The sequence below is a fragment of the Hydra vulgaris genome, chromosome 05 (assembly GCF_038396675.1).
Source record: "Hydra vulgaris chromosome 05, alternate assembly HydraT2T_AEP".
Lineage (NCBI taxonomy): Eukaryota > Metazoa > Cnidaria > Hydrozoa > Anthoathecata > Hydridae > Hydra > Hydra vulgaris.
The window spans coordinates 26,355,001-26,380,477 of NC_088924.1; the positions used below are offsets into that span (position 1 = coordinate 26,355,001).

The window sequence follows — 25,477 nt, forward strand, 5'->3', positions numbered from 1 at the left end:
AACTGACGTCACCGTGAAAAATATCTTTGACTAAACTTTAATATCGTGTATAATATATCAATAAACTAAGAAAACTCTAAACTTCATTTTATCAATTAGAAATCTTTTTTGCTATATTATTATTTTTTTTGCTGTAAATATATAAGCAAGGTTGAAAAAGTTTCAAATTTATTACACTAAGAAAAGGCCTCAAACCCCCCAAAACGACATTGTTGACAGCGCACCAAGTCACTGAGCTATCAACGATATGCGTTCAGTAAAAAAACAAACTTAATTATAAATATCTTATAAGCTCTACGTATACGGAAAAGATTCGAATTATAATTTTTTGCTCTTAAAGCAATTTTTTAGAATGAATTATTTTACTAAAAAATATTGAACTAAAAAAGGAATATGTATAGAAATGATCGGTACGGAATAGAGAAGTATAGAAACGGTATGTTAAAGACCCGCATTTTGTGAGTCTGGAAAACTAGAATATATACATATATATGGAAAAAAACATAGAAAAGGTCGGTACGGAATAGAGAAGTATAGAAATGGTATGTTAAAGACCCGCATTTTGTGAGTCTGGAAATCTAGAATATATACATATATATGGAAAAAAACATAGAAAAGATCGGTACGGAATAGACTTACAAAGACCAATCTTTTTACAGGTCGGTTCAGCTAGTATAAATAAATACTCATCAACTGATGCTTCAGGATTTTAAAGATTTCATTAAAACTAATAGAAGGTAATAACCTATTTTTTATAAGATAAATATTTTTAAATGATTTCGTCCAGCTTCTTATATGAACATGTAGTGATAAATTTGTTTTAATTTAAAAAAATTTTTAAAGAATTTTTTTGTCACACAATTGAGATAATGCAGCTGCATCCGTTTTGATAAAATGATTTAAACCCGATTCACCGATAAGTAAAATTTGTTTAAAAAAATCAAAAGAGTTAAAATTAATTGAATCCATTTCTATTTACCTTTTTAATAAATAAATTTTTATTTATTTATTTTTATAAGTTCATTTTAGGTGTTCCAAGAAGTCCCTACGGTTTTATCACAGAGCACCGCTGAAGAGCATTTGAAAGGAAGATCACTCCTTCCTTACCGATGTTATAAAACTTATCCAGAGGTAGCAAACCACGGATCTCTAGCTTTGAAAGCAATCGCGCATACCACTGCGCTACGGCTGCTCTACTATTAGACTTTAATAATAACAAATATATACTTTTTTGACTTTAGCGTAAAGATTGCCGTAGTATTTTTTAAGTTTTAAAAAGATAACTTTTGGACAAAGAACAAATTTCAATTTTGGGTATGTTTTTTTTTTGTACTAAATAAGAAAGTTTTGCAAAAAATTACAGTAATTGAGTCTGGAAAACAACAAAAATACAAACAATTGTGCCTTCACCCTCTCGCAATGTTAGCGCAATAACTGACCGAGCTTTGTATTATTACTATTTCAGACTACATTTATATTCATCAAGATATTTCATCTAATAATGTTTTAGTGTTCAAAAGTTATGACCGTGTAAAATTTTAAACTCCCACATTTTAAGGGGTTTGAAAACTTACATGGTCATGACTTTTAAGGGGGAAAGTCCCTCAAAATTTAGGAATTTTTTGAATTTTTTTTTTATTGCTAACTGAAAAATAAAATTATTAGGAAATTGAATGGTCTAAACAGTTTTTAAAAAGCAAAACTTTTTGTTAAATAAATTACGTTTTTGTTTGGTCATCTATGTGTCATTCTTCCCTAGCAACGTCCCTGGTTACATGAAAATTATAAATAAAACACATTCTGGACCACTTTATTTCTTCAGTTTTGTTAGAAATGCAAGCTTTAAAGTCATATTTCAAAACCTCCTATTTGAAAATCCATGCCATATGTAGCAGGGTATGATTTTAAGTCATCTTTTTAAGCTAAAAAACTGTAATTGAGTTAAAATGAACAAATCTATAATAGCAAAATGTGATGAAAGTGTTACTGATAGAGTAAAATTTTCTACTAAACGTTTTAAATTAGACTTTGAAACATCAAAAAATGTAGCAGGGTATGATATTAATAAAATATGCAATGAGAACACTCGGTCAAGGCCTATCTGGTCTACATCGGTTTGCCATGCTAATGAATATGCCAAAAAGATTATGTAAAAAAAACTACAATGTTATTGTTCAGAAATTGACAAGCGCAGCACAAACAGTTGCTAATGATACTATGCATGAAGCTGCACAAGAACTCAGAGAAGGCAAATCTCTTAATGAAATAGTAGATACTGGAGTTTCGGTTGATTGTACATGGCAAAAAAGGGGATATAGTTCAAATAATGGTGTTACCGCAGCATTGTTCATAACAAATGGGAAGGTTTTAGATGTTGAACCATTATCTAGAAAATGTAAAATATGTAAAAAAAATCAAAATACAGCTAATTCAAACCAGCAACCAGCAGAAAAAAAAAGAACATATTTGCAATAAAAACTATGAAGGATCAGCTGGTGGGATGGGAACTGCTGGTGCGATAAAGATATTTAATCGCTCTCTAGAGAAATAAAACTTGCGATACACAGAATACTTAGGTGATGGTGATAGCAAAAGCTACACTACTGTCAAAGGAACATACAAGGATGTTCAAATAATTAAACTGGATTGTATTGGGCATTTTCAAAAGCGTCTTGAATCTCGTTGTTGACAATTAAAAAAACAAGTCAAGGGCTTAAATGGTAAAGGTCGTTTAACAAACGCTTTAATTGATCGTCTGCAAAAATATTTAGGAATTGCTATTAGGAAAAATTCTGGAAATCTTGAAGGTATGAGATCATCTGCTTTAGCAAGTTTATTTCATGTAGCATCTTCCAGAAAAAATAATTGGCATTTCCCGCATTGTCCCACAGGTACAGACAGTTGGTGTAAATACAATCGTGATAAAGCTAATGGTACGAATGAGTATAAACCAGGACTTGGTCTTCCTATGGATATTGTACTTAAATTGAAGCCTATATATGTAGAACTAACTTCAGATGCTTACTTGAATCGATTACTTCATGGAAAAACACAGAACCAGAATGAATGCTTCAACGCAATGATATGGTCCAGAATACCAAAGTCCAAATATGTTTCGCTTACACAACTAAAATTTAGACTTTACGATGCTATTGGAGTCTTTAATATAGGATTAAAGTCTAGTATCCTTGTATTTGAAAAACTTTGTATGATACCAGGACAGCATACCATTTCTGGATGCAATTACTTGAACCAGAGAAGAGTCAGCCTGTCAGTATATAAAAACAAAGACACGATCAAGAAACGAAGAATGATTTTAAAAGGCCGCAAACATATAAAATCTGACAAATTTGAACAGAAAGAAGGAAGTATGTATGGGGCTGGTGTTTATGATTAAAAATTATCAACAATATGCTGTTTTATATTATATTTCTTTTATTACTGTTAATTTATAATGTTTTTTATCCGAACTTTCTCTTATTTGTCATTTTTCTCAGAACGCGGGTTTTTAACCTCCCGGCAGAAGTATCTTGAAAACCGCTTGACCGATTTATATGAAATTTTCAGGATATGTTCCTCTCATAAAGATGTATACAATAAGCAGACAACTTTTTTAAAACGTTTTTTAAACAGAAAAAAAATTAGAAAACGTTTATAATTTTTGTGCTTAAAATGGTAGCAAGAGTTAAACATGGCTACCACCTGACAGAAAAGTTGCTCGCAAAAACTGTCTGCTTATTGCGTAGATCTATCTTTCATCAATAAACTGGGAAAAAATTACCTATTAATGCCTTTCTGATCGACTGAAATCTTTGCCTGGGTGAAGGAGCTAATTTCCCTTTTTTCCTTAGTTACCAGGTTACCATAGCAACAGGGTGCTATATTTTATGATAGAATCTTTTGATTACTATTATAGTTTTATTTAAAATATATAACAACTTTGTAAATGCTTTACTTTAGAAAATAATTTTTTGAGGGATCTTCCCCCTTAAACATAAGTTTAATTACATTGAATTTAAAAATTTTGTTTTGAAAAAAAAAACTGTAATTGAATCTATATATTATAACCTGAGAATTGTATTTTTTATAAAATACTAAAATATTTTATGAGATTGACTTCCAATACCGTAATCTCAAGGCTAAGCTATAAGTTTATGAAAAACCTGCGAGCTATGTTTTCATCATTTGTTTTACCAAAGGCAGGTTTTGGTTTGCTTACAATAAACTCTATATGGTTTCTACTTTGTCTTTTTGTCGTCACATAGTCTCAAAGGAACACAGAAAGTTCATTCATATAACTCATTTGTATCGGAGCTTTTAAATTAAAAAGCATTGGGTTTTTAAAAGTTTTTTGCAAAAGGTTTAATTAACAAATTAATTAAACCTTTTGCAAAAAACATTAATTTTATTTAATATACATTGCTAATTAAGTTAATTTCACGACGTGTTTCTGTAATTGAGTATGTTCATCTGAAAGGCAACTTTTTTTTAACGTGTATAGACTATGATAAAATGGAAAAACTATGATATGATCCCCTGGCTGTAATGGTTTTTGCGTTTGTTTATAAGAACGAAAAGTACATTTAAAGTCAATGTAATAAGATGAAAAATAAAATTTTTTGGTTTTCTTTTTATTATGATTTAATATTGCTTTGTTTCTTTGAGCACAAAGAGCCGACAACAAAAAGGTACCACTAAGTTGACTGAGGCTACTTTAGCAGCCTTAGTCAACTCAGTCGTACTTTGCAATTATTCAAGACTATACAACTTTTTGCATTTAAAGTATGTCTTTGATGTTCTTTTTGGGCCGTCATCAACTTTCTCCCGATAACACAAGAGAACAGATAATTGATATACTTATTTTAAGTTCTTACCTGCTCCCTTTAACCAAATTTTATTTTTATGGAGAATCTTAATGAAATACATATTTTTAATTGCAAATTCCGCTTTATGTCTTGGTTTACATCATTCACACAAAATTTTTGCCAATATAATTAAATAAAAGTGCTAATTTAAGCAGAATATTGCAGGAAATTGCAAATATTTTGCTTAAATCTTAATTTTTGTTTCAGTTCGATCTCAGTTTATTCTCGAGATTTATGCTGAACCAGGATAACAAATATTATTTATTAGTTTTGTTTTGTGAAAAAACACGTCATGGTTTTGGAATTTATTATTTTGAAGCATTTATTTAAAAAAATTTTGTATTGAATTGATTTTAGTTTACAAATAAATTTAGTAAGAGATCAAACGTAATAAAATAGATAATGTAGATAAATTTAAAAGTGTTCATGACTGCGCATAAAAATAATGGCGTAGCTTATGTTTTTCGCATCAAACCATTTACAACGGTCTATTCAAGCAGTTAACACTATTTCTTTTTTGATAAAACTATGAATAATCCATTGCAATCTGATGTATCACTTTCTTTGTTGTTTAACTTTTGCGAGTTAAAAAATAAAACTTCGTGCCTATTTCTAATTAATGCTTGCTTTATATCATTTATTTCAAGTTTAAGACAACCCCATTTTACATCTGCAACTCTGTAAAAAGTTTCACCTAAACAAATAAGACATGTTTTTGAAGTTTGAAATTCTTTTAATGAACTTCAAAAAATAAGAAAATTTGTTACAAAACTACTATAGTCTTAATAAGAAATAAGTGAAGCCTTTTATGAAAGAATTCTTACCTAAAACGCCCATCATAATCATACATCCATTTACTTTTAGCAAGTTGCTTAAATTTTCAATCGCTTTATTGTATGAGTCAAAATCAGAACAAGCCGCTTCAAGACACAGTGACGTAAGTATGCAATCAAATTGATTAAACCAATTGGGCTCCAGTGGATTTGTCAAATTAACATCTATTTGTATGCAAGCTTTTACTGATTCTCTAGTTCTTTTAGAAATTTCTTCAACACTTGAAGACTCCTTCTTACTTATATACTCAAGAAAACTAGTCCAATCATGCGCGCTTGGATCATTTTTTAACCATTTACTCAGCTCTTCTCTGTTTGATCTTAAATAATCACTTAAATAAATATTACTGAATCTTTTGCTTGATATAATTGCCGTATGCATGCATGGTCCAGCGCCAACGTCTAACAATGAAGAACCATTTATTTCGTTATGATTAATAACATCTAATAATTGATCTACAAAATAGTTATCGTAGTTTTCATCTTGATGTCCGTATATTGTTTGATAATATCGTTGCAAATAGTCTTTTGAATCAAACGTTTCACTATTATATTCGGTATTCATATTAAACTACAAACTACTTGATTTTTAACATTCTTGTGAAGTTTATTTTGTTTTGCAATTTAAATTTAACTTTATTAGATCTCAGGATTCCTTTGTTTTTTCCTGACAGATTACACTGATAAACAAATAAAATTAGAAAAGATAAATATTTTTACTTAAAATTTATAGACAAAAAAAATTATGTGAAAAAATGCTAAAGACTTTTAAAAAAATTTTAACAAAATGTTTCTCAGCAATAATACAAAAATAAATGTCAAATACAAACAATAACACTGATAAACAAATAAAATTAGAAAAGATAAATATTTTTACTTAAAATTTATTGACAAAAAAAGTTATGTGAAAAAATGCTTAAGACTTTTAAGAAAATTTTAACAAAATGTTTCTGAGCAATAATACAAAAAGTACTTATTTTTATTACAAACAAATACAATTTTTAAAATCTCTATGAAAATACGCTTCTTTTGAAACCCAGGTTGACATACTTTTGAATAACTTTTTTTTCGACAATATTAGGGACTTTACCTTAAATACTAAAGATTTGAACCCAAATATCTTTACAACTTGACGTGATGGTGAAAAATGGTTTGCATATTTGAAATCAGCATATTTAATTTGTTTTAAAAAACCACCTAGTTAACAAGATTTGCACAACTAAATTTTATTTGTTTATCAGTGTTATTGTTTGTATTTGACATTTATTTATGCGCTATTTTCATTTGATATGAAAATAGCGCATAAATAAGTGTTTGTTTTTATTGTGTTCAAAAAGCGTTTGCACGACCAAAAGCAACAGATATAACCAGCCTATTACCAAGTTTTCTAACTATAAAAGCAACATAAATAACCAACCTATATACCAACCTAATACCAATTTTTCTAATTAATAAAAAACTTAGTTTACATAAGTTTTAGTTTTTTTTAGTACTTATATAACTTATCAAAGATGATAGTAGTAACACTCGAAAATAAGTTTGTAGCACACACAAAAACAATCTGAAAATCAAAGGCTGGCAAGGCAGTGGTTAGTGTAACGCAGGCCTTTTTATTATTACGTGTTTTTCATACTACTATAAAGTAGTTTTTTATAAATTGTGAATAAAAGTTTTTTTAAATTGTGTTACAACAAAAATCTTTGAATGACGCAACTAAATGTGTTAGGCCCTGAAATCATGCGTAAGAATATTGAGGAAAAGTCCGAAAACAAAATAGCCGAAACTGCACTACATTGATACCCCTAGGTGGTACCCAAGAAATATTAAAACATTTCATTGGAACTGCAGTAATTTTTTTATTTTTCAAATATAAATACATCATTACAATTTTTTTTTTTAGTTTTTTTCTTGAAATCTTTGCCTTGATTACCCAATTTAAAAGTTAAAACAAGCAACCTTTGTGACATAATTACTCAAATTTTACAAGTCATTTTAATATGAAATTCGGAGTATATTATAAACATAATAGACAAAATTAATTTGAGACAGGGGCAAATCCACACCATAGGCAGATCTATCTCGTATGTGGGAAGAATTAGGTGACTTAATATTTTTTGATTTAGCGAATCCTGACCATCTAGAGGGAGGTTTTTAGAATATAGGATTTGTATACAGGTAAGGGCGCAAATATTTTTATGATTTCATTTTTAAACAGTCTGCCTATTAGACCTAATTTACCTAATTTATAAAAAAATTATTTTTAAAAACTAAGTGACTTTCTTAACATTCCAAAAAAATATTTTAGAAATGGTGCATAATTTAGGCAAGTCAAACAAGATTAATTATGATTAAGTTTTAGTCCTCGTTTGATACCTAGTTATTTTATTTATTATATATATTTTTAATAATATATTTTTATAAACTTATTTAATATTGACTTATTTTTATTTATCATTGTTTTAGTATCTTCGTTATTATTATTGGTAGCCATTCCAGACGATTTTTTTATAATTCAAATAAGCATATATAATATCATTGTATAGAGCTTGAGTTGACTTAAAAAATGAGGGGTCATTCGGCCTTTGAAGTTAAGCGGATCCAAAGTTATTGAATTTTTTGTAGTGCAAAAATTGATGATTTTTTGACGTAAGGTATAGGGCTTAAGTATGGAAAATTTGCAGTGTAATGGCACCAAAAAATTTAAAGAATCATACTTCACTTTCAATTTTATTGTCACAACTTAACCAAAACAAACGCAAAAATCAAAACAAAAATGTCATAAAATACGCGAAGTATGAAAGGCATTGTACACACAATTTATATATGCAAATCCTTAGTATTAATTTTTTAAGAAAACATAAATAAATAACTGTTTTAAAATGAGGAAAGGCTGTAGTTGCCATTTACACCTGGAGTCTTTCAAAAAACACTTTTTTTTTTCTATATAAATCAACTTAAAAGTTTTTAAACGCTGAGAACTAAAATTTTTTGTTTGAATGTTCAAAAGACTCCACATTCCATTAGATTCCTCATCCCTTTTTTAATATATACGGAAAATTTTATAAAAATTGGATATTTTTTAGTACTAAGGAAACCTTACCTCCAAAAACTTCGTTCTAAAAAACGTTCCCGCTTTAAGTTTTTTTCTCAAAAGTGGTCTCAGAATATGGATAATATTTAAGTGAAGCCATAAAAACCATAGTACTTTCTATATATGGTTCGAAAGAAGTTGAGTAACACTAACTGTTGCAAAAAACCTCAAGGTGCTTGCTTAACTATACAAAAAGATATAAGAGAGTAAAATTTATGAAAATTACGTGTTTTTTGTCAAACGTCAAATGTTTTTCGTTGGGCCGTGGAATCGCTATTATTGGTAGCTGTTAACAGTAGTTATATTATTATTAGTATATATTATTAATATAGTATATTATTATACTATTATTAGTTTTTTTGTAATCGATATTTTTTGTTGTCATAGTTACTTTTAATATTAGTTCATGGTTTGTCAAAGTTTAATTTATATTGATTGTTTAATTTTATAACTGTTAGCTTTTAGTTACCTTTAGTGTTAATCACTTTTTTCTATAATTGTTCTTATTTCTTTACATTGTTATGAAAATTATTTTTGATTACTCACCCCAACGGTTACCCAAGTTTTAAATTATTGAATTTAATCTTTTACTTTGCATTTCTTTATATTTATTTCACACTTTAATCACTTTAACTAGTTAAAACTGCATGTGCATATATACTTTTTTTCTAAAGATTATGGCATTTAAATCTCTCTGTAACACTTGTCATAAAAATATAACTGATAATCAAAGAGCCATCCAGTGTGATCTTGGTAACTCATGGGTCCATGCAAAGTGTAACAATATTAATGCACACTTTTTTAATCTTCTTTGAAATAACTCGTCAGATTTGTATTGTCATAGCTGTTTATCTAAGAGTAAAGCCTTTAGCTCAATTCCAACTAGAAGCTAAAGCCAACATTGTTATGCAAATTATATTTACTAGTTCATTAAACTCTTTAAAGACTCTAAGTAATTATAAAAATATCTTTAAAGATCTAAATAAATTTCCTGGTTATTGCAAATATTTTAAGTTTTAGTCTTTAAACAGGACTGATAACAGTTGATAACAGTTGATAACAGTTTTTATAATCGAAATTTTAAAAGGTTTTATTGTAGAAGAAAATAGAGTTTTGGTAAGGGCTTCGTGATAAGGTCTTTACGATTTTCTTGGAATCCTGCCCGTTGGTTCCATCTTTATTGGATACATGAACATTAAAACTTCGTGTAAGTTGATTTTATAGAATTTAATGCACCATGTACATACGCACAAGAGGCTCGCATGGTACAATTTTATCAACTCCCAATAATAATCGGCACGAGTGTTTTTGTTTACTGTACAGTTGTATTAATTTTGTATGATTTGCCCAAGCAATATTACAATAAATCAAATAATGTTACTAACACTTTTGCTTAAAGTAGCTGGAAATTTACTGGAAAAAATATTAAATACGGTAATGATTTAACTTTTTTTTTCTTTAATTTTTAACTGTTATGACTTTTCAAATATGGGTTTGACTCCGGTTATTGTTAATACCTCAAAGGAAGAAAATTTGGAGGGGGTAATAGCCTATTCTCTCATATTTATTTAAAAGGAGGGTCCCTTCCCTCATTCTTCCGTTTCAAATCTCTCATCCTGGCTTTTTTAGTCACTTCCTCTCAAATTAATATGACCTTCCTACGCTACCGAATAATATTTTACATTATATTTTGAAACATAGTATGTTCAATAAGTTTTCTATGTATGTTCAGTTAATTATTTACATTTTAGTAATATATTATATTAATATCGTTTCAGTTAATTAATTACAATTAGAGTAAAAAACATTGCTGAAGTTGAAGGTATTGCCTTTTACTTTTAATCTGTAAGTATTTTCAATATTTATAAATATGATATGGTGATAATTAGTATATATTATTAGTAAATAAATTCATACAACAGTTTTAACTTAGGAATTTATGAGTAGAAAGTCACATTGCACCTCAGCTGAGCTCCTAGTAATCCAATGGCTTAAAAGCAATGGAAAGTCTTATAGAGAGATTTCAAGAATAACTAAGCGTTCTGTTGGAATGGTTCAAAACGCTCTTAAACCAAAAATATGTGTGGAAACTAGAGGTCACAAAAGAAAAACAAGTTACAGAGAAGATAAATTATTTCTTCGTGAAGCTAAAAAAAAATCCATTTATTTCCATTAAAAAAAACTTAGAGTTAAATGTATCAGCACGAACAATTAGAGGACGTTTAGTTGAAACCAATTTATTTTCAAGATCACCTAGAAGTTTGCCTTTATTGAAAAAACGGCATATAAAAGCCAGAAAAGAGTTTTCTCATAAATATTCTGCATGGACAAATAAGAAATGGGGCACAGTTTTGTGGACAGATGAATCTAAGTTTAATATCTTTGAATCCGATGGTTTGCAGTTAGTCCGCAGACCACCAAATAAAGTGTTTGACCCACATTACACTAAAAAAGCAGTTAGATTTGGTGTTGGAAGCATTATAGTGTGGGAATGCTTCTCGTCATTTGGTATTGGTCCTATCTATTTAATAACAGACACTATGACAGCTAATATTTATACTAATATAAATGAAGAAATAATGCTTCCTTATGATGAGGATGATATGCCGCTGCTCTGGATATTTCAACAAGATAACGATCCTAAACATACAGCTTCTATCACAAAGAGATGGTTCCAAAATAATGGTATAAGAGAGTTGGACTGGCCAGCACATTGACCAGATTTAAATCCAATAGAAAATTTATGGAAATTTGTAAAGGATGAGGTAGCAAAACAAAAGCCTCGGAACAAAAGGGATCTGTTGGACGCTGTCAAAACATCATGGTACGCTATTCCACTATCAACATACCATAAATTGCTCAACAGCATGCCCAAAAAACTTGTCGAAGTTAAAAAAAATAAAGGACATACAACAAAGTATTAGGCTTTTATAATATTACAAAAATTTTTGTAAATATTGTATGAAGTGATTGATAAACCTTTTTCAAAAAAAAAAAAGAGATTGTTTATGTACCTATTTGTTTTTAATTATTTTTGTTAAATATTTGTTTTATAAACATTGAATTTTCTTGATTTTTTCAAATATACGATCAAGTTAACCATTTCTGTATTTATTATTTTTTCCAGTAAATTTTCGGCTACTTTAAACATAATTGTTAGTAATATGAGAAAAAAAATTTTTTTTAATTTAATTTTTAACATTAAAGTTTATAAAAACATAACAATTAATGTCAGTTAACATCAATTGCAGTAAGTAAAAAGTATTTTTCTAAATGTTTTTTTTTCCACCACTGTATAAATTGATATAACTGCGATATATAAAACAAATTCTTTTTGAAAAATAAATCTAGAACAAATAAAAATAAAATCAAGTAAAAAAACTGTTTATATATATTATATTCAAGTCCGTATATAATTAAAAACATTTTGATTCAGATTTGAACTTGTCGAGTGTATTTTTCTTGATAGTAAAAATCTAAATGCTCTTACAAGTTCCTCAAATAATAGTTCGGTAGATAATTCATCAGAATTTATGCAATCATCCATCGGTACCAGAAAATCGCTAAAAACAGTGTAATCTTTTGAAGTAATGATATGCATCATCACCTTTATCACTCACTTTTATATATATATATATATATATATATATATATATATATATATATATATATATATATATATATATATAATATATATATATATATATACACACTTGCATGTATAGAGTGAATAAAAATATATCACAATTGCAAAAGAAGAGCCATTCATTCTTTATCTTAAAAAAAAAATTTTCTTTTTTAAAACAACTTGTAAACTTTAACTAAATATTTATATCATTTTTTCGTGATAAAATGGATAATGTTGTTGCAAATACTAGGATTGAAAAACTCAACCAACCCAACAGGTATGAATACCCCAACGCGCAATGATAGTTGAAATCGGTATAAACTCGATTTTTGCTGTAGTAGAGTAACAATGCAGCGACTTTCAGAACATCTGTAAGTTAAAAATAAAAATTATATTTATATTATAATGCAATAGCTTTACTATTTGATTTATAGCAAAATACTTTACAGTTATAAGAACAAGTTTTACTTTAAATAAACTTAATTATATCATGTTCAATTTAACCAAATATGACCGATTTATAAAGTTACTTGAATATGAACGTGAAAATGTTTTGATTTATTTATACGATTGGATAAAGATCTAAGAGGTAAGTGTCACGTTTTATATGCATAACACTAGTTCACTAGTAGAGCTTATAAACTATATAAATTTTCGAAATTATTTTTATAAAATGGTGAGATAAATGAAACACCATCAAATGCGTTTTTTTGGGAACGAGTCTTTTCTCAATAAAACGTTACTAAAATAAAATTCACACTATTTAGTACATCAAAACATTTTTGTTAATCAAAAAAAAAACGACAAAATTTTTTCTTTACATACTCTATAAGAGTTGAAATTAAAAATAATTATTTGAAAATTTGGTTGCTATTAATAAAAATTACAATTTTTTTTTTAATTTTGTAATTTAAAACTATTTTTAATATATTTTATAAATATTGTTATACGAAGATTTAATGATTTATTTGCGTTAATAATTTTATTGGATTTTATAGTAAAAGTATACAGAACATAGAAAACCTTTCTTAAATTACTCACGGTCTGTAAATTTTATAATTAATACTTACAGCAATACCGAAGAATACTCTATAGGGGTGTAAATGTATACAATGATGAATATAGGGGTGTAAATGTATACATGATGAATATAGGAGTGTAAATGTATACATGATGAATATAGGAGTGTAAATGTATACATGATGAATATAGGGGTGTAAATGTATACATGATGAATATAGGGGTGTAAATGTATACATGATGAATATAGGGGTGTAAATGTATACATGATGAATATAGGAGTGTAAATGTATACATGATGAATATAGGGGTGTAAATGTATACATGATGAATATAGGGGTGTAAATGTATACAATGATGAATATAGGAGTGTAAATGTATACAATGATAAATAAGCAAACCAAAATAAAAATACTTTTATGAAAGAAATCTTTAAAATATGTTAAATAAAAGTTATGTTATATTTTTTTCACTCTAATTTTTGACGTAGTAGTTACTTAGAAATTGCTAAATTAAAATATATATATATATATATATATATATATATATATATATATATATATATATATATATATATATATATATATATATATATATATATATAACCACTTTAAAATAAAATTGTTGTTGTATAATTATATAATTGTTTTTATATTATAAAGTGCAACTTAAAATAAAACTTTTATTAAAATATACTTGCAAATAAAACAGTTGCCGTGGTAAAATCTCTATAACGTCCATTGTATACCCTTGATAAAAAAGTCATTACAAGAGCAAGGCATAAGAAAATAACACATAAAGAAAGCAGAGCACGCGTCACCAGTAAATCATCTAAAAAAATAATTTTGTCTAATTATAAAACAATAGTTAAAATACAAGAAAAAAACATCTGAACATCTGGGCAAAACTTTTTTTCACAAAAAACTATTATATTTTATAACAAAACAAATTTTTATGCATACAATTTATTCATATATTTGTGATGCTATTTAATTTCATACATATTGCATTGTAATACATTTAAACATGAGGTCCATCAGTATTTTTCAATATTTCAGATATGATATTTTCAGGCATTTTGCAAAAAATTTCAGGTAATTTGGTCAGAACAAAAAACCCAATTTTTTGTTCACCCACCCAGCCAAAATGCGAGAGCAATGAGTTAAAAATAAACTATATATGTTTACTATCTAATACTAAATTCATATTAGTTAACAGGTTTTAAATTTTATTGAATAATCTTTTTGTTTAAGCAACTTTTTACAAAAAACTCTTACTTAACATCTCTAACGTATGCATGTGTACTAATGTATGCATGTGTACTAATGTATGCATGTGTACTAATGTATGCATGTCTATTAATGTATGCATGTCTACTAATGTATGCATGTCTACTAATGTATGCATGTCTACTAATGTATGCATGTCTACTAATGTATGCATGTCTACTAATGTATGCATGTCTACTAATGTATGCATGTCTACTAATGTATGCATGTCTACTAATGTATGCATGTCTACTAATGTATGCATGTCTACTAATGTATGCATGTCTACTAATGTATGCATGTCTACTAATGTATGCATGTCTACTAATGTATGCATGTGTACTTTATTAAAAAGTTGAATTTATTACTTAATTAATTTTGTATAAACAGTTTAGAGAATGTAAATGCCAAAAAGATGAACCATGTAACTGTCGTTATCTAATCTAGTTTAACATCTAAACGTTAAAACTGTTCAGTGGTTAAACAACTGTTTACGCTATTTCAACTTGATTTTTTTAATTGTTAACATATCTTAACGCCCGATTCCAAGATAATCTTCTTTACAGTGCAAGTCTTTTCTTTCATGTTCATTATTGTCCTTCAACTGTTGCTACACTCTCGTTGTTACACCAATATCTTAGAACATTTCCATTACCATTTATATTCGGTTTGTTTTCTTTATGTAAATGTATGTTATATGTTATAAACCCTGTATGTTATATGCCTTATGAGTACATTAATTAAAACTATTATTAAAATTACAGTTACTTTATTTATTTATATCTAATAATAGTTATTATTTTTTTAATAATTATTATATTAAACCTTTTACTTGTTTTTCTTTCAGCGGAGATTTCATGGCAAATGCTTCTTTTCTCTTCAATGTTTACATGTCCCAAAGGTGTAAACTCAAGTAAGCTCTGGTTATTAAGCATATTGAGAAAGGTTGCGTTTAAACGATCAACAGAAATCAGACCGCATTCTAACCATAATCCTCTGCTATAAACAACTGTTTGAGAGATTGAAACTTGATCGAACCAATGGTTTGTGAACAAAGCAGTGCAGCTTAAAGCAATTCCCATTAAAACTAGTCCAAGTGAAACAGTTTGATAGGTAATATTTGCATCGGCCTTCATTGTATGAGCAATACTTGTTTGAGTGAATAACTAGATCAACTAAACAATACGAAAAACTAATCTAAGTGTTTGCTTAAAACACGTTTTACGTGTAGTTGTCGGTTTATTGTCGGTTGTTGGGTCAATGTTGGTAATATTATACTTCCGGGAAACTCATAAATGTAAATCCGAAAGATTAAAGTTTGTAGTTATTATGTTTTGTTGATATTAGGTTTTTATAAAAGCATTAAATTTTCAAATCTTTGAACATTAAAAAATCAACAATGCTTACTAAAATATATTTCAGGTTGTTTTTAAAAGTAAAAAAACAAAAGATCTCCTATTTTTTTGCTGTAATTTTTAACTTAGATCATTTATTGCTTTAAAAGCACTCAAGTTTAAATTAATTATTAAACAGTTTAATCAACAACTTCAGATTGTAAACAGAGAATTTTAGAAAAGGCAACGATCAATAAACATTAAATAAGAAAATAAAAATGCTGAAAAAATATAAAATGTTTTATTTATTTGTTTATAATATAAAGTTCGTTTTTCATTAATTAAAGAATTGAATTTTAATTTCTACAGTCGGTTGTACAACAGGAAATGCTAAAATCGCTAACTTAAAAAAAAAAAGAATAATCAAATCTTTATTAACATGAGGAAATCTTTTTTTTTTTTGGAACAGCTTTTTACAAAATAAAATTTTGTCGTTAATAAAAAAAACCAGGCTTTCAAATAAAATTAAAATTTTCTTTTTTTTTTTATTGTTGTTAACTTTAAAACACATAGAGTTATGTTAAATATGTTCGGTAGTAAAGTGTTCTTTTAAATTTTTTCTTTCTAAATTTGAAGAAATATCATAGAATGTATTGCGATAAAAATCGATAAATCCAATAAACTATTTTCTTTAAAAAATCGGTTAGAACAAATAAATCGATATGATCGATAAGTCTCGGAAGAATTTCTAAATTTGAAAAAAATAAAAAAGATTAGTTTTGTTCTTCTAATAAATAAACTGCAATGTCATAAATTTTTGAGAGTGATGAAGGTTAGGTTCTAGTCTGCAGATGTTTGCACACATCGGGCTATTTGAGATATTACTTTTTGATAAAAGGTTAATGTTAATCGACAAACAACTTAAAAATGCAATATTTATAAAACAGTTTTTAGCTTTATTTTAACGAACTATATACATATATATATATATATATATATATATATATATATATATATATATATATATATATATATACATATATATATATATATATATATATATATATATATATATATATATATTTATATACATATATATATATATATATATATATATATATATATATATATATAGTATATATATATATATATATATATATGTATATATATATATGTATATATATATATATATATATATATATATATATATATATATATATATTAAATATATATACATATATTTAAGACATAGTATAAACTATAGATTTATACCTTTATATAAAACGAGGCTTCAATAGGCAGAAATTCAAAACTTAATCTTTTTATGAATTTCCCAAAACAACATTTCAACAAAACAACATAAACCAGATATTTTCCATATTTTTCCAACTTCTAATATTATGAAATATTTTGATATAAATAAAATTTTGCTTTTACTTTTTTCACCTGATTTTTAAAACCTAAAAGTGTTGTTCTGGTTATTTGACCTAAGTCACTAAAGTAACTAGCAACGGAATACCTAGTTACGGGCCATAAATTTTTTTAAACTGTTGGTTTTTTTTACTTAACCCTTTCAGATCTAGCGGCTATATGTAACCATTAGCATTTTTTAGCTCTCTCAGTATTTGTTTACATTTTGAGTTACAAATTTCTGTTATTATTTGCTTACTTAATTGGTTTACATTCATTTATAGAAATTTATTGTTAAATATTATACCCTAAGTGGTATATATTCTACATATTCTAATGCAAAATTCGCGTAAATCACGATTTACACGATTTACACGATTTACACGAATTTTGCATTAGAATATGTAGAGTATATACTACTTAGGTAGTATATATTCTACGTATTTTGTATTGGGTAAATCAAAAAAATTTTGATTTACCCAATACAAAATACGTCGGCCTGAATGGTTAACTGTGTTATTCTATTACTACACAGTTATATAATATATTTTATTATTTTAAAGTTATCTTATTATCTCACACAAGAAAATTCAGAAAAAAGAGATCAAATTTACTTTATAATTATTGCTAACTTACACAATCTAATAAATTATGTTATATTCAACTAACGTCATTATATGTTGATAACTGCTTTAGCAGCATCTCTTATATTAAATTGGTTTTTACTAATCATGAAAACATTAAATCATTTAACAAACTTACAAAAAAATCGCCACTTTAAGCACAATGCATTAACGTTGATACTCAACTTGTGTTGTGCATTAACGTTGATAACACAATGCATTAACGTTGATAACACAACTTGTGTTGAGACCAACTTGTGTTGTGACCAACTTGTGTTGTGACCAGCTTGTGTTGCAACCAGCTTGTGTTGTGACCAGCTTGTGTTGTGACCAGCTTGTGTTGTGACCAACTTGTGTTGTGACCAGTTTGTGTTGTGACCAGCTTGTGTTGTGTCTAGCTTGTGTTGTGACCAACTTGTGTTGTGACCAGCTAAATTTGGTTGTTAAATTTTGCTTTAGTATAAAAAAATCTTATGTTTAAACTAACTTTATGACTGTTTTAAACTAACTTTTAAATGTTTTTTTTTTTTTTTTAATTAATACTTTTTAATGGGTTAAGGATTTTTTGCACTTCGTTTCGTTCACTTTAAGCCATTCGTTCAGAACTGAAATAATTTTATAAAATATTAATAAAAGTTTGTCTTTTTTTATTTAATTAAATATATAATTCACTATCTCCTTTGTTTGTTAGTTTGTAAATAAGTTATGAGGATCTTTGTCTGAGTTCGCCATCAGCAAGACGTTTCTGTCCAACTATTTAAATGTATGACAAACTATAAAAACTGTTTTAGCAGACAAATATTATTTAAATACCAGAATTTGTAATTGTCTTTGTCTGTTTTTATTGTTTTATATTCTTTACAAGATATAAACACCAAGCTGTAATAGGGACCTCTATAAGAGAAATAGGTTTGGATAAAAGTACTATTCGAAAATTTGAGCATGCGATTTTGTTGGTGTGTTGAAAAAATAACTTTTATTTAAAAAAAATAATAAAAGCCTTTTTAAGTTAAAAATTACTTTTCATTGAAAAGTAATTTTCAAGCTAAGTAAAAATATTAAAAAAAAAACTGTTTATTCTAACAATAACATTCCAAACTAACTTTATATAAAAAAGGTCAGTACCTAATTTAAGAAAATGTTTAGAACTTAATTTCGGTTGTAAAAAAAAAAAAAAACAGAAATCAACAATATTGTTGCAGAAAAATATTCTCTACAATGTTATAGTTAAATAAACACTCGTCAACTAGTTTTTTTTTTGATTCTCTTAACTTCCTAAAAGTAGTTATCCTAATGCAGCATATTTAATAATAATAATAATAATAATAATTACAATAATAGTAAAATTTATAAAAATATAGTGTAGATATTTCGCTTATACATACAAATTAGTGAATTAATAGTATTTAATAATCAAATTAAATAAACTATACATGCCATTTATAAAAATATTTTTCAATATATATTTAATTTTTTTTTTTTTTAATTGTATGTATTTTAAAAAGTGAACTTGACGTTCAAAACATTAACAGGATGTTACTAATAGTAATAAAAAACGTTGTTAAAATGTTTTGAACAGTTTAAAAATGTAATTTGGTTTTCAAGATAATCTTTTATAAAATTAAATTCACCTGCGTAACTTTAATAAGCATCGTGTTTTAAAATGGTTTATTTTGAAGAAAACAAATTAACATTATGAGCTAAAAAAAAATTTCCTCTTTCTTCTAATAACCTATATGAATTAATCTACGTTAAACCTGACCTACATAAGCTTCCGTTTAATTTAGTAGTTAAACAATGCACATAGTATTTAACATATGTGATTTTTTTTTGTTTTATTTATTTTTATTTTAAGTTTAATATAACCAGAACGCAGCGGAACACCGTTCCGGTTAGTTTAAAAAATCACTTATGGAACAACTTTCCGTAATTTGCTATTTTAAAATATTCTTAAACGTTCTACTTTTTAAGACCTATTGCTTTGTTTTTTAAAACAGGATACGATTCGTCATAACAACCAAGGTGTGTATATGATTTTATTCAAGATCTAGTAAAGTTAAATATATATATATATATTTCCGCAATTAAAAAAAATATTTATTTGATACTAACCAAATGTTATTGTAAACCAAGTAAGAAACTGAACCAAGTAGAAAAAATACTTAAACGGATCAATGTGTGACTTCAAGTAAGAAAACGAACCAAGTATAATGAATACTTCAACACATCAATGTGTAGGGTTGCCATTCTCCTCATTTTTCCGTAGGAGAGCGCGGAGCTAAACTAATTGAAAAACGCAATGAAAGTATCTTTAAAAATTCACTGCGTTCTTCTTCGGAAAAAAGAGGAGAATGGCAACACTATTAATGTGTAACTTCAAGTAAGAAACTAAACCAAATAGAAAGAATACTTAAACGTATCGATGTGTAAGCTCAAATTTAATTTTAAGTTAACTTGGGATGGCAATCCCGGGATCCTGAAATCCCGAGATTTCGTACAAATTGTTTATCCCAAAATCCCGGGATTAGTCTCCAAAATTTTTCGGGATTTCGGAATCGTCAAAAAAAAGTAAAAGTTAATAAAGTTTAAGCTTATAATTGTAGTTAAGTAATTTGTAAATTGTCGGTATAGTCATCGTCATCGTCTTTGTACATCTTTTTCGGTATAGTAGTTGTTTGGTTGTGTAACTATTTATTCTCTTTACAATATTTTTCTTTTAAAACTCTCTCTTTCTGTATTTTATTAAAAATAATAACTCAAAACATTATTGCTTGTCTGCAAAATATGTACGATCAAATATATAAAATATAATATTATACTATATATATTATACTATATATATATATATATATATATATATATATATATATATATATATATATATATATATATATATATATATATATATATATATATATATGATATGATATTAAAACTAGGATATTATTGGCCCGTAGGAACAAATATTATATTAGGGGGGGGGGGGGAGGCAGTGCTGGATTAAGGCGCCCCGAAATGGTGTTTAAGGAATTTTTTTTTTAGTCATTTTTTTAGTCAATTTTTTCAAATTTGTTTATTTGAAAAAGTATTGGGGGGGGGGGGCAGTGCCTCTTCTTACACCCCCTTCCCCCAACCACCACCACCTCCGGTAGCTACGGACCTGTATTATAAAAAATAAATAAAATTTAAGCGCTTGCTGGTGGAAAGAGCAAGAGTTTTTGATATAAGGTACACCTTGATTTAGTTTTGAATTTTCTCCTTCCAAAAGTGTGCGCGATTTAAATTTCATTTTTATATCCATTCATTTTAATTCCAAATGTGTGCGTGATTCAAATTCCATTTTTATTTTCATTAATTTTAATTTCAAATATATGCGTGATTTTACGAAAGTTTTTTTAACGTCAATTTGATTAATAAAGTTATCAAAAAACAGAAGGTTTATTAAATTACAAAATTTTCTATTTAATTTTATTTATACTGTGTGTATATATTTTAAGGTATTGTTTTATAATTTAAAGTACTTAGGTTCATTAATTTTTAAAAGTCTTAGATAAGTTTTAATGTATGTATATTTATTTTTTTAACTCTTCACCTCCTTAAGGCCGAGAAGACCAATACAGTCGAGGAGGCTACTTGTGTGGTTACAACCCTCTCTCAAGTCTATAACTCCGAAACAGGAAATATCGTGGAAATTAAAACCTGGACAAAATCTATTTAAATGACTTAATCACGGTGATGGAAATAATTTTTGCCGTTTGCTAAAAAGTACAAAAAAGAAATTACAATATCAGTCCTGGCCGGAGCAAGAAGAAGACGTATCACCGAGCTCTGTTACATTGGTGTTTTCAAACGTTTTTAAAAATTTCCATAATTAAGAAGTGATAAATTAAACAGTATAAGTATACACAAAACTTCAGCAATAAAATAAATTTTTGTTAACAATCTTCCAGCGGAATAATTTAAAAAAATAAGGCAAAAGTGAGATAATCATGAAAGTTATCGATCACAGAAAATATTTTAAGTTTTAATAAAGTAATTAGGGCTGATTAGTAAATATCAACAAAAACATAAAACAAAAAAGCAAAACAATTAGTAAAAAAAACCAAAGAAAATGTAATAATTTTAAGTTATTTATTTAATTTAAAACCATTTAAATTGTTTTTTAAAAACTTATTTGAAATCTAGTATACTGAAATCCATGTTTAGTAAATGCCGTTTTGAATCAGCCTTGAAATTTTTATAGTACAATTTAAAACGAAGTCTTGTTTTTCATTTAAAATATGAAGAAATTTTTTCAAACAAAAAGTAACCGATATTGAATTTGGGGCGAGCTTGATTTAAGATGGTTTATGGGAATGACAAAGTTGTTCACTGAAATTTTGGTAGGATATTTATAAGAGATTTTATTAAAGTAAGATTGAAATGTTACTGGAGATAATCCACATTTTGCTTTAAGCATAAACAATTTTTCCTTGATAAATGTTAATCTTATAAATATTTAAAGCTCTAAGCTGACGTAAAAGAGATTCGCAATGTGCAATCCTGTTTGCCCCAAATATTATCCTGCAAGCATGTTTTTGCTTACTATAATTTTTTTTTGAGTTTAGTGCGATGAGTGCTACGTTACAGAAAAAAGACAGCTGTGTATGAACAAAAATATTTTTTAAAGATTCAATATCAAGAAACAGTTTTGTTCGATATGTTCGATATGTTCGATAACATGAAATGCTTTTTAAGATCTTACTTTCGATATATTTAATATGGAATTTCTATGACAATTTTTCATCTCCAAGAAAGTTTATAGTTACATCCCTTTTAATTATTAAGTTATTGATTAAAAGATTGAGAAATTTATGAGGAATATTATCGACTTTACTAGCTTTATGGAATAAATTTTGTTTTATTTATAAACTTTTATTTATTTATTAATAAACTTTTTTTTATGGAGCAGGATAACTTTTGTTTTACTTACATTTAATGAAAGTCGGTTACCTATAAACTACTCGCTGATCTTATTTAATTCTTCATTAAAAATTTTAAAAAGAACAACCATATCTTTGTGAGAACAAAATAAACTAGCGTCATCTGCAAATAAAATAGTGTTTGATGCTAAATATAAGTTATTTGTATAAAGTAAAAATAATAATGGTAAGATAGAACCCAAGAGTACCTTACAAGTTATTAGGTTATTTTTTGAGTATTTTGATTCTTTAAGTATAAATTGCTTTCTGTTAGTTAGATATGACTTAAACGAAGGCTTCTGGAAACATAACTAACATAAACGTAGTACAGTTTATAATTATAAAGAATAACAGTTGTAAAACATTTAAAAGTTAAAAACATTAACAATGTTTTACTAACTAACATCATTTTAATAATTATTAAACAATGTTTTAAGCAAACAACATTAAAACTTTTTAAGTAAAACATTAGCAATGTTTAACTTCATTAGCATTTCAAAGTAATGCATCTAAAACTTATCTAAAGTATATTTGTCACCTAATATCCAATATGTGTTTAAAATTTTGAATAACATGTAAGACTATTTAATTTTTTGTTTTAATGTTTGTATTTTCTCCAAAGTTTTTTTTTTTTGTGTAGTTGTTAAAGTGCTCCCAGAAGTCCTCTCCTACTCTCCCACCCCCTCATCCACACACCCACACGCATACACACACCTCTCCCTTTTATGAATTAAATACGTTTTAATTTAGAAAAAAGTTGTATAAGTCAAGAAATACTTTTCAAATTAAAGTGTATTTTTAAAATTGATCAAATCACCCTCCCCTTCCTAATACTTTATTGAATCAATTTTGCAGATCCCTCCTCCCCATAATCCCCCTTATATACTTTATAAGAGCCCAAAGCTCTTGGTTTCAGCACCGAATTCTAATTTTGAAGAAATATAAATATCTTCAAATATATATATACATATATATATATATATATATATATATATATATATATATATATATATATATATATATATATATATATATATATATATATACATATATATATATATATATATATATATATATATATATATATATATATATATATATATATATATATACATATATATATATATATATATATATATATATATATATATATATATATATATATATATATATATGTATATATATATATATATATATATATATATATATATATATATATATATATATATATATATATATAGACAACAAGATATGTGAAATGCACAAATAAATTTTTGAATAATTATTATTAATATAATAATAGTTATGGACTTGGTCCATTTTTTTTCTAAACATAATCAACAAATCGCTAAATCATTTTAGTGTAAAATCATGAACAAATTTCATATTATTCGTTTACAATAGTAATTCAAATTAAGACAAGTAGTACAAATTCATACTATGTTGTAAAAAAACACAATTACTATTTACTAATTATCGGCAAAAATAGTCCTCATTATTACAAACAGTACAATAAAAACCACACGAATTTACTGATCATCATCGCCGCTGTCATCGAGCAGTTCATCTTCTAGTACATCCTTGTTGTGATCGCTGTGTTCCAACTTTTGATAGAAGTCATGATAGATGGGAGGAATATACTTTAACAGTTTCATTAGATCTGAGTATTTTTCTTTGCTCAGTTTTGTTGCTCCACAGTACAGTGGAGCCAAACTCACTTCACTAAGATTCGTTTGACGTCCGCGTTTCGCTAGCGAAATGAAACTGAATGATGCGTCATCATCTAAAGTTATTTAAAGAACAGTTTGTATGGCTCGTTCTTTCTAAGTTGCAGCGATTGCATATCCAGCCAGTTGACCTTCTGATCATTCTCATCCACTTCTGATCACTCTCATCCACACTCTTGAAATTATCAGTGCTTAATCTTGCAACACTGAAGCGCTTCTTCATAGAGCAGTTCTCGATCAATTTGTACCACTGTTCTGGCACGAAGATCTCTGTGGATTTTGGTTTTGCTCTCTCAATTATTTCAAAATCTGCATTGTTAGGCAAATAAGAATGCCCAGAGACCATAAACTTATGATTCACCAGTTCAATACTCGTCGTCTGCGTCAAATGCATCCATAACAGTGCAATTTTTATATTTCGATTTTGGCCGCCGCACGAGTCGCTGAATGCTGTAATAGACATAATATCCCTATTTCCCAGATTTTGATAATATGCCAATAAGCATGAACCGATCTCACCTGCACCTTGTGAGGCTGTTCCCTCATGCCATACACTCATCACTGCATTGTCATTTTTAAGGTCATGAATGCCTAGATTATACACTGATAATTGCCGGCAATAATAAACTTCATTGGTTTTAAGGCACGGCAATGACATGACCTTTTGCAGGTCAAAACAAAAAGATGCATGTTTATTGTCTTCATTTTCCTCTTCTA

At 27.1% G+C, this 25,477-nt stretch overlaps 2 protein-coding genes and 1 long non-coding RNA gene across 8 annotated transcripts in view; 1 reads left to right on the top strand and 2 right to left on the bottom strand.

Moving 5' to 3' along the window:
- The window catches only part of LOC136080732 (uncharacterized), a 23,666-nt gene extending 7,980 nt beyond the window's left edge, over positions 1–15,686 (top strand). For both annotated transcript variants that reach the window (XR_010638618.1, XR_010638617.1), the window contains one exon: positions 15,553–15,686. This is a non-coding gene — a long non-coding RNA (uncharacterized LOC136080732). The remainder of the gene's footprint in view (positions 1–15,552) is intronic.
- LOC136080728 (indolethylamine N-methyltransferase-like) lies at positions 5,162–6,486 on the bottom strand. The gene is made up of 2 exons (XM_065797749.1): positions 5,690–6,486; positions 5,162–5,559 (listed from the first exon to the last, which is right to left on the bottom strand). The coding sequence occupies exons 1-2, from the start codon at positions 6,261–6,263 to the stop codon at positions 5,372–5,374; spliced, it is 762 nt and encodes a 253-aa protein (XP_065653821.1). The 5' UTR covers positions 6,264–6,486; the 3' UTR covers positions 5,162–5,371.
- Positions 12,087–25,477, bottom strand: part of LOC136080730 (uncharacterized) — a 48,500-nt gene continuing 35,109 nt past the window's right edge. Inside the window, exons 1-4 of one of the 5 annotated variants that reach the window (XM_065797753.1) lie at positions 15,538–15,841; positions 14,134–14,268; positions 12,688–12,786; positions 12,087–12,352 (exon numbers count right to left, since the gene is read on the bottom strand). In XM_065797753.1, the coding sequence (XP_065653825.1) occupies positions 12,321–12,352; positions 12,688–12,786; positions 14,134–14,268; positions 15,538–15,841 (570 nt within the window). In that variant the 3' untranslated portion in view covers positions 12,087–12,320. Of the gene's footprint in view, positions 12,353–12,478; positions 12,787–14,133; positions 14,269–15,530; positions 15,881–18,211; positions 19,251–25,477 lie in introns of those variants that run through there. The other 4 variants (XR_010638615.1, XM_065797752.1, XM_065797751.1 and 1 more) reach the window with 4 other exon arrangements.

Bases quoted from the DNA above. Each gene is read 5' to 3' on its own strand.
- LOC136080728 (XM_065797749.1), bottom strand. From the start codon at position 6,263: ATGAATACCGAATATAATAGTGAAACGTTTGATTCAAAAGACTATTTG. The intron at 5,560-5,689 runs GTAAGAATTCTT...TTATTTGTTTAG, and splicing joins GATTATGATGGGCGTTTTAG to GTGAAACTTTTTACAGAGTT.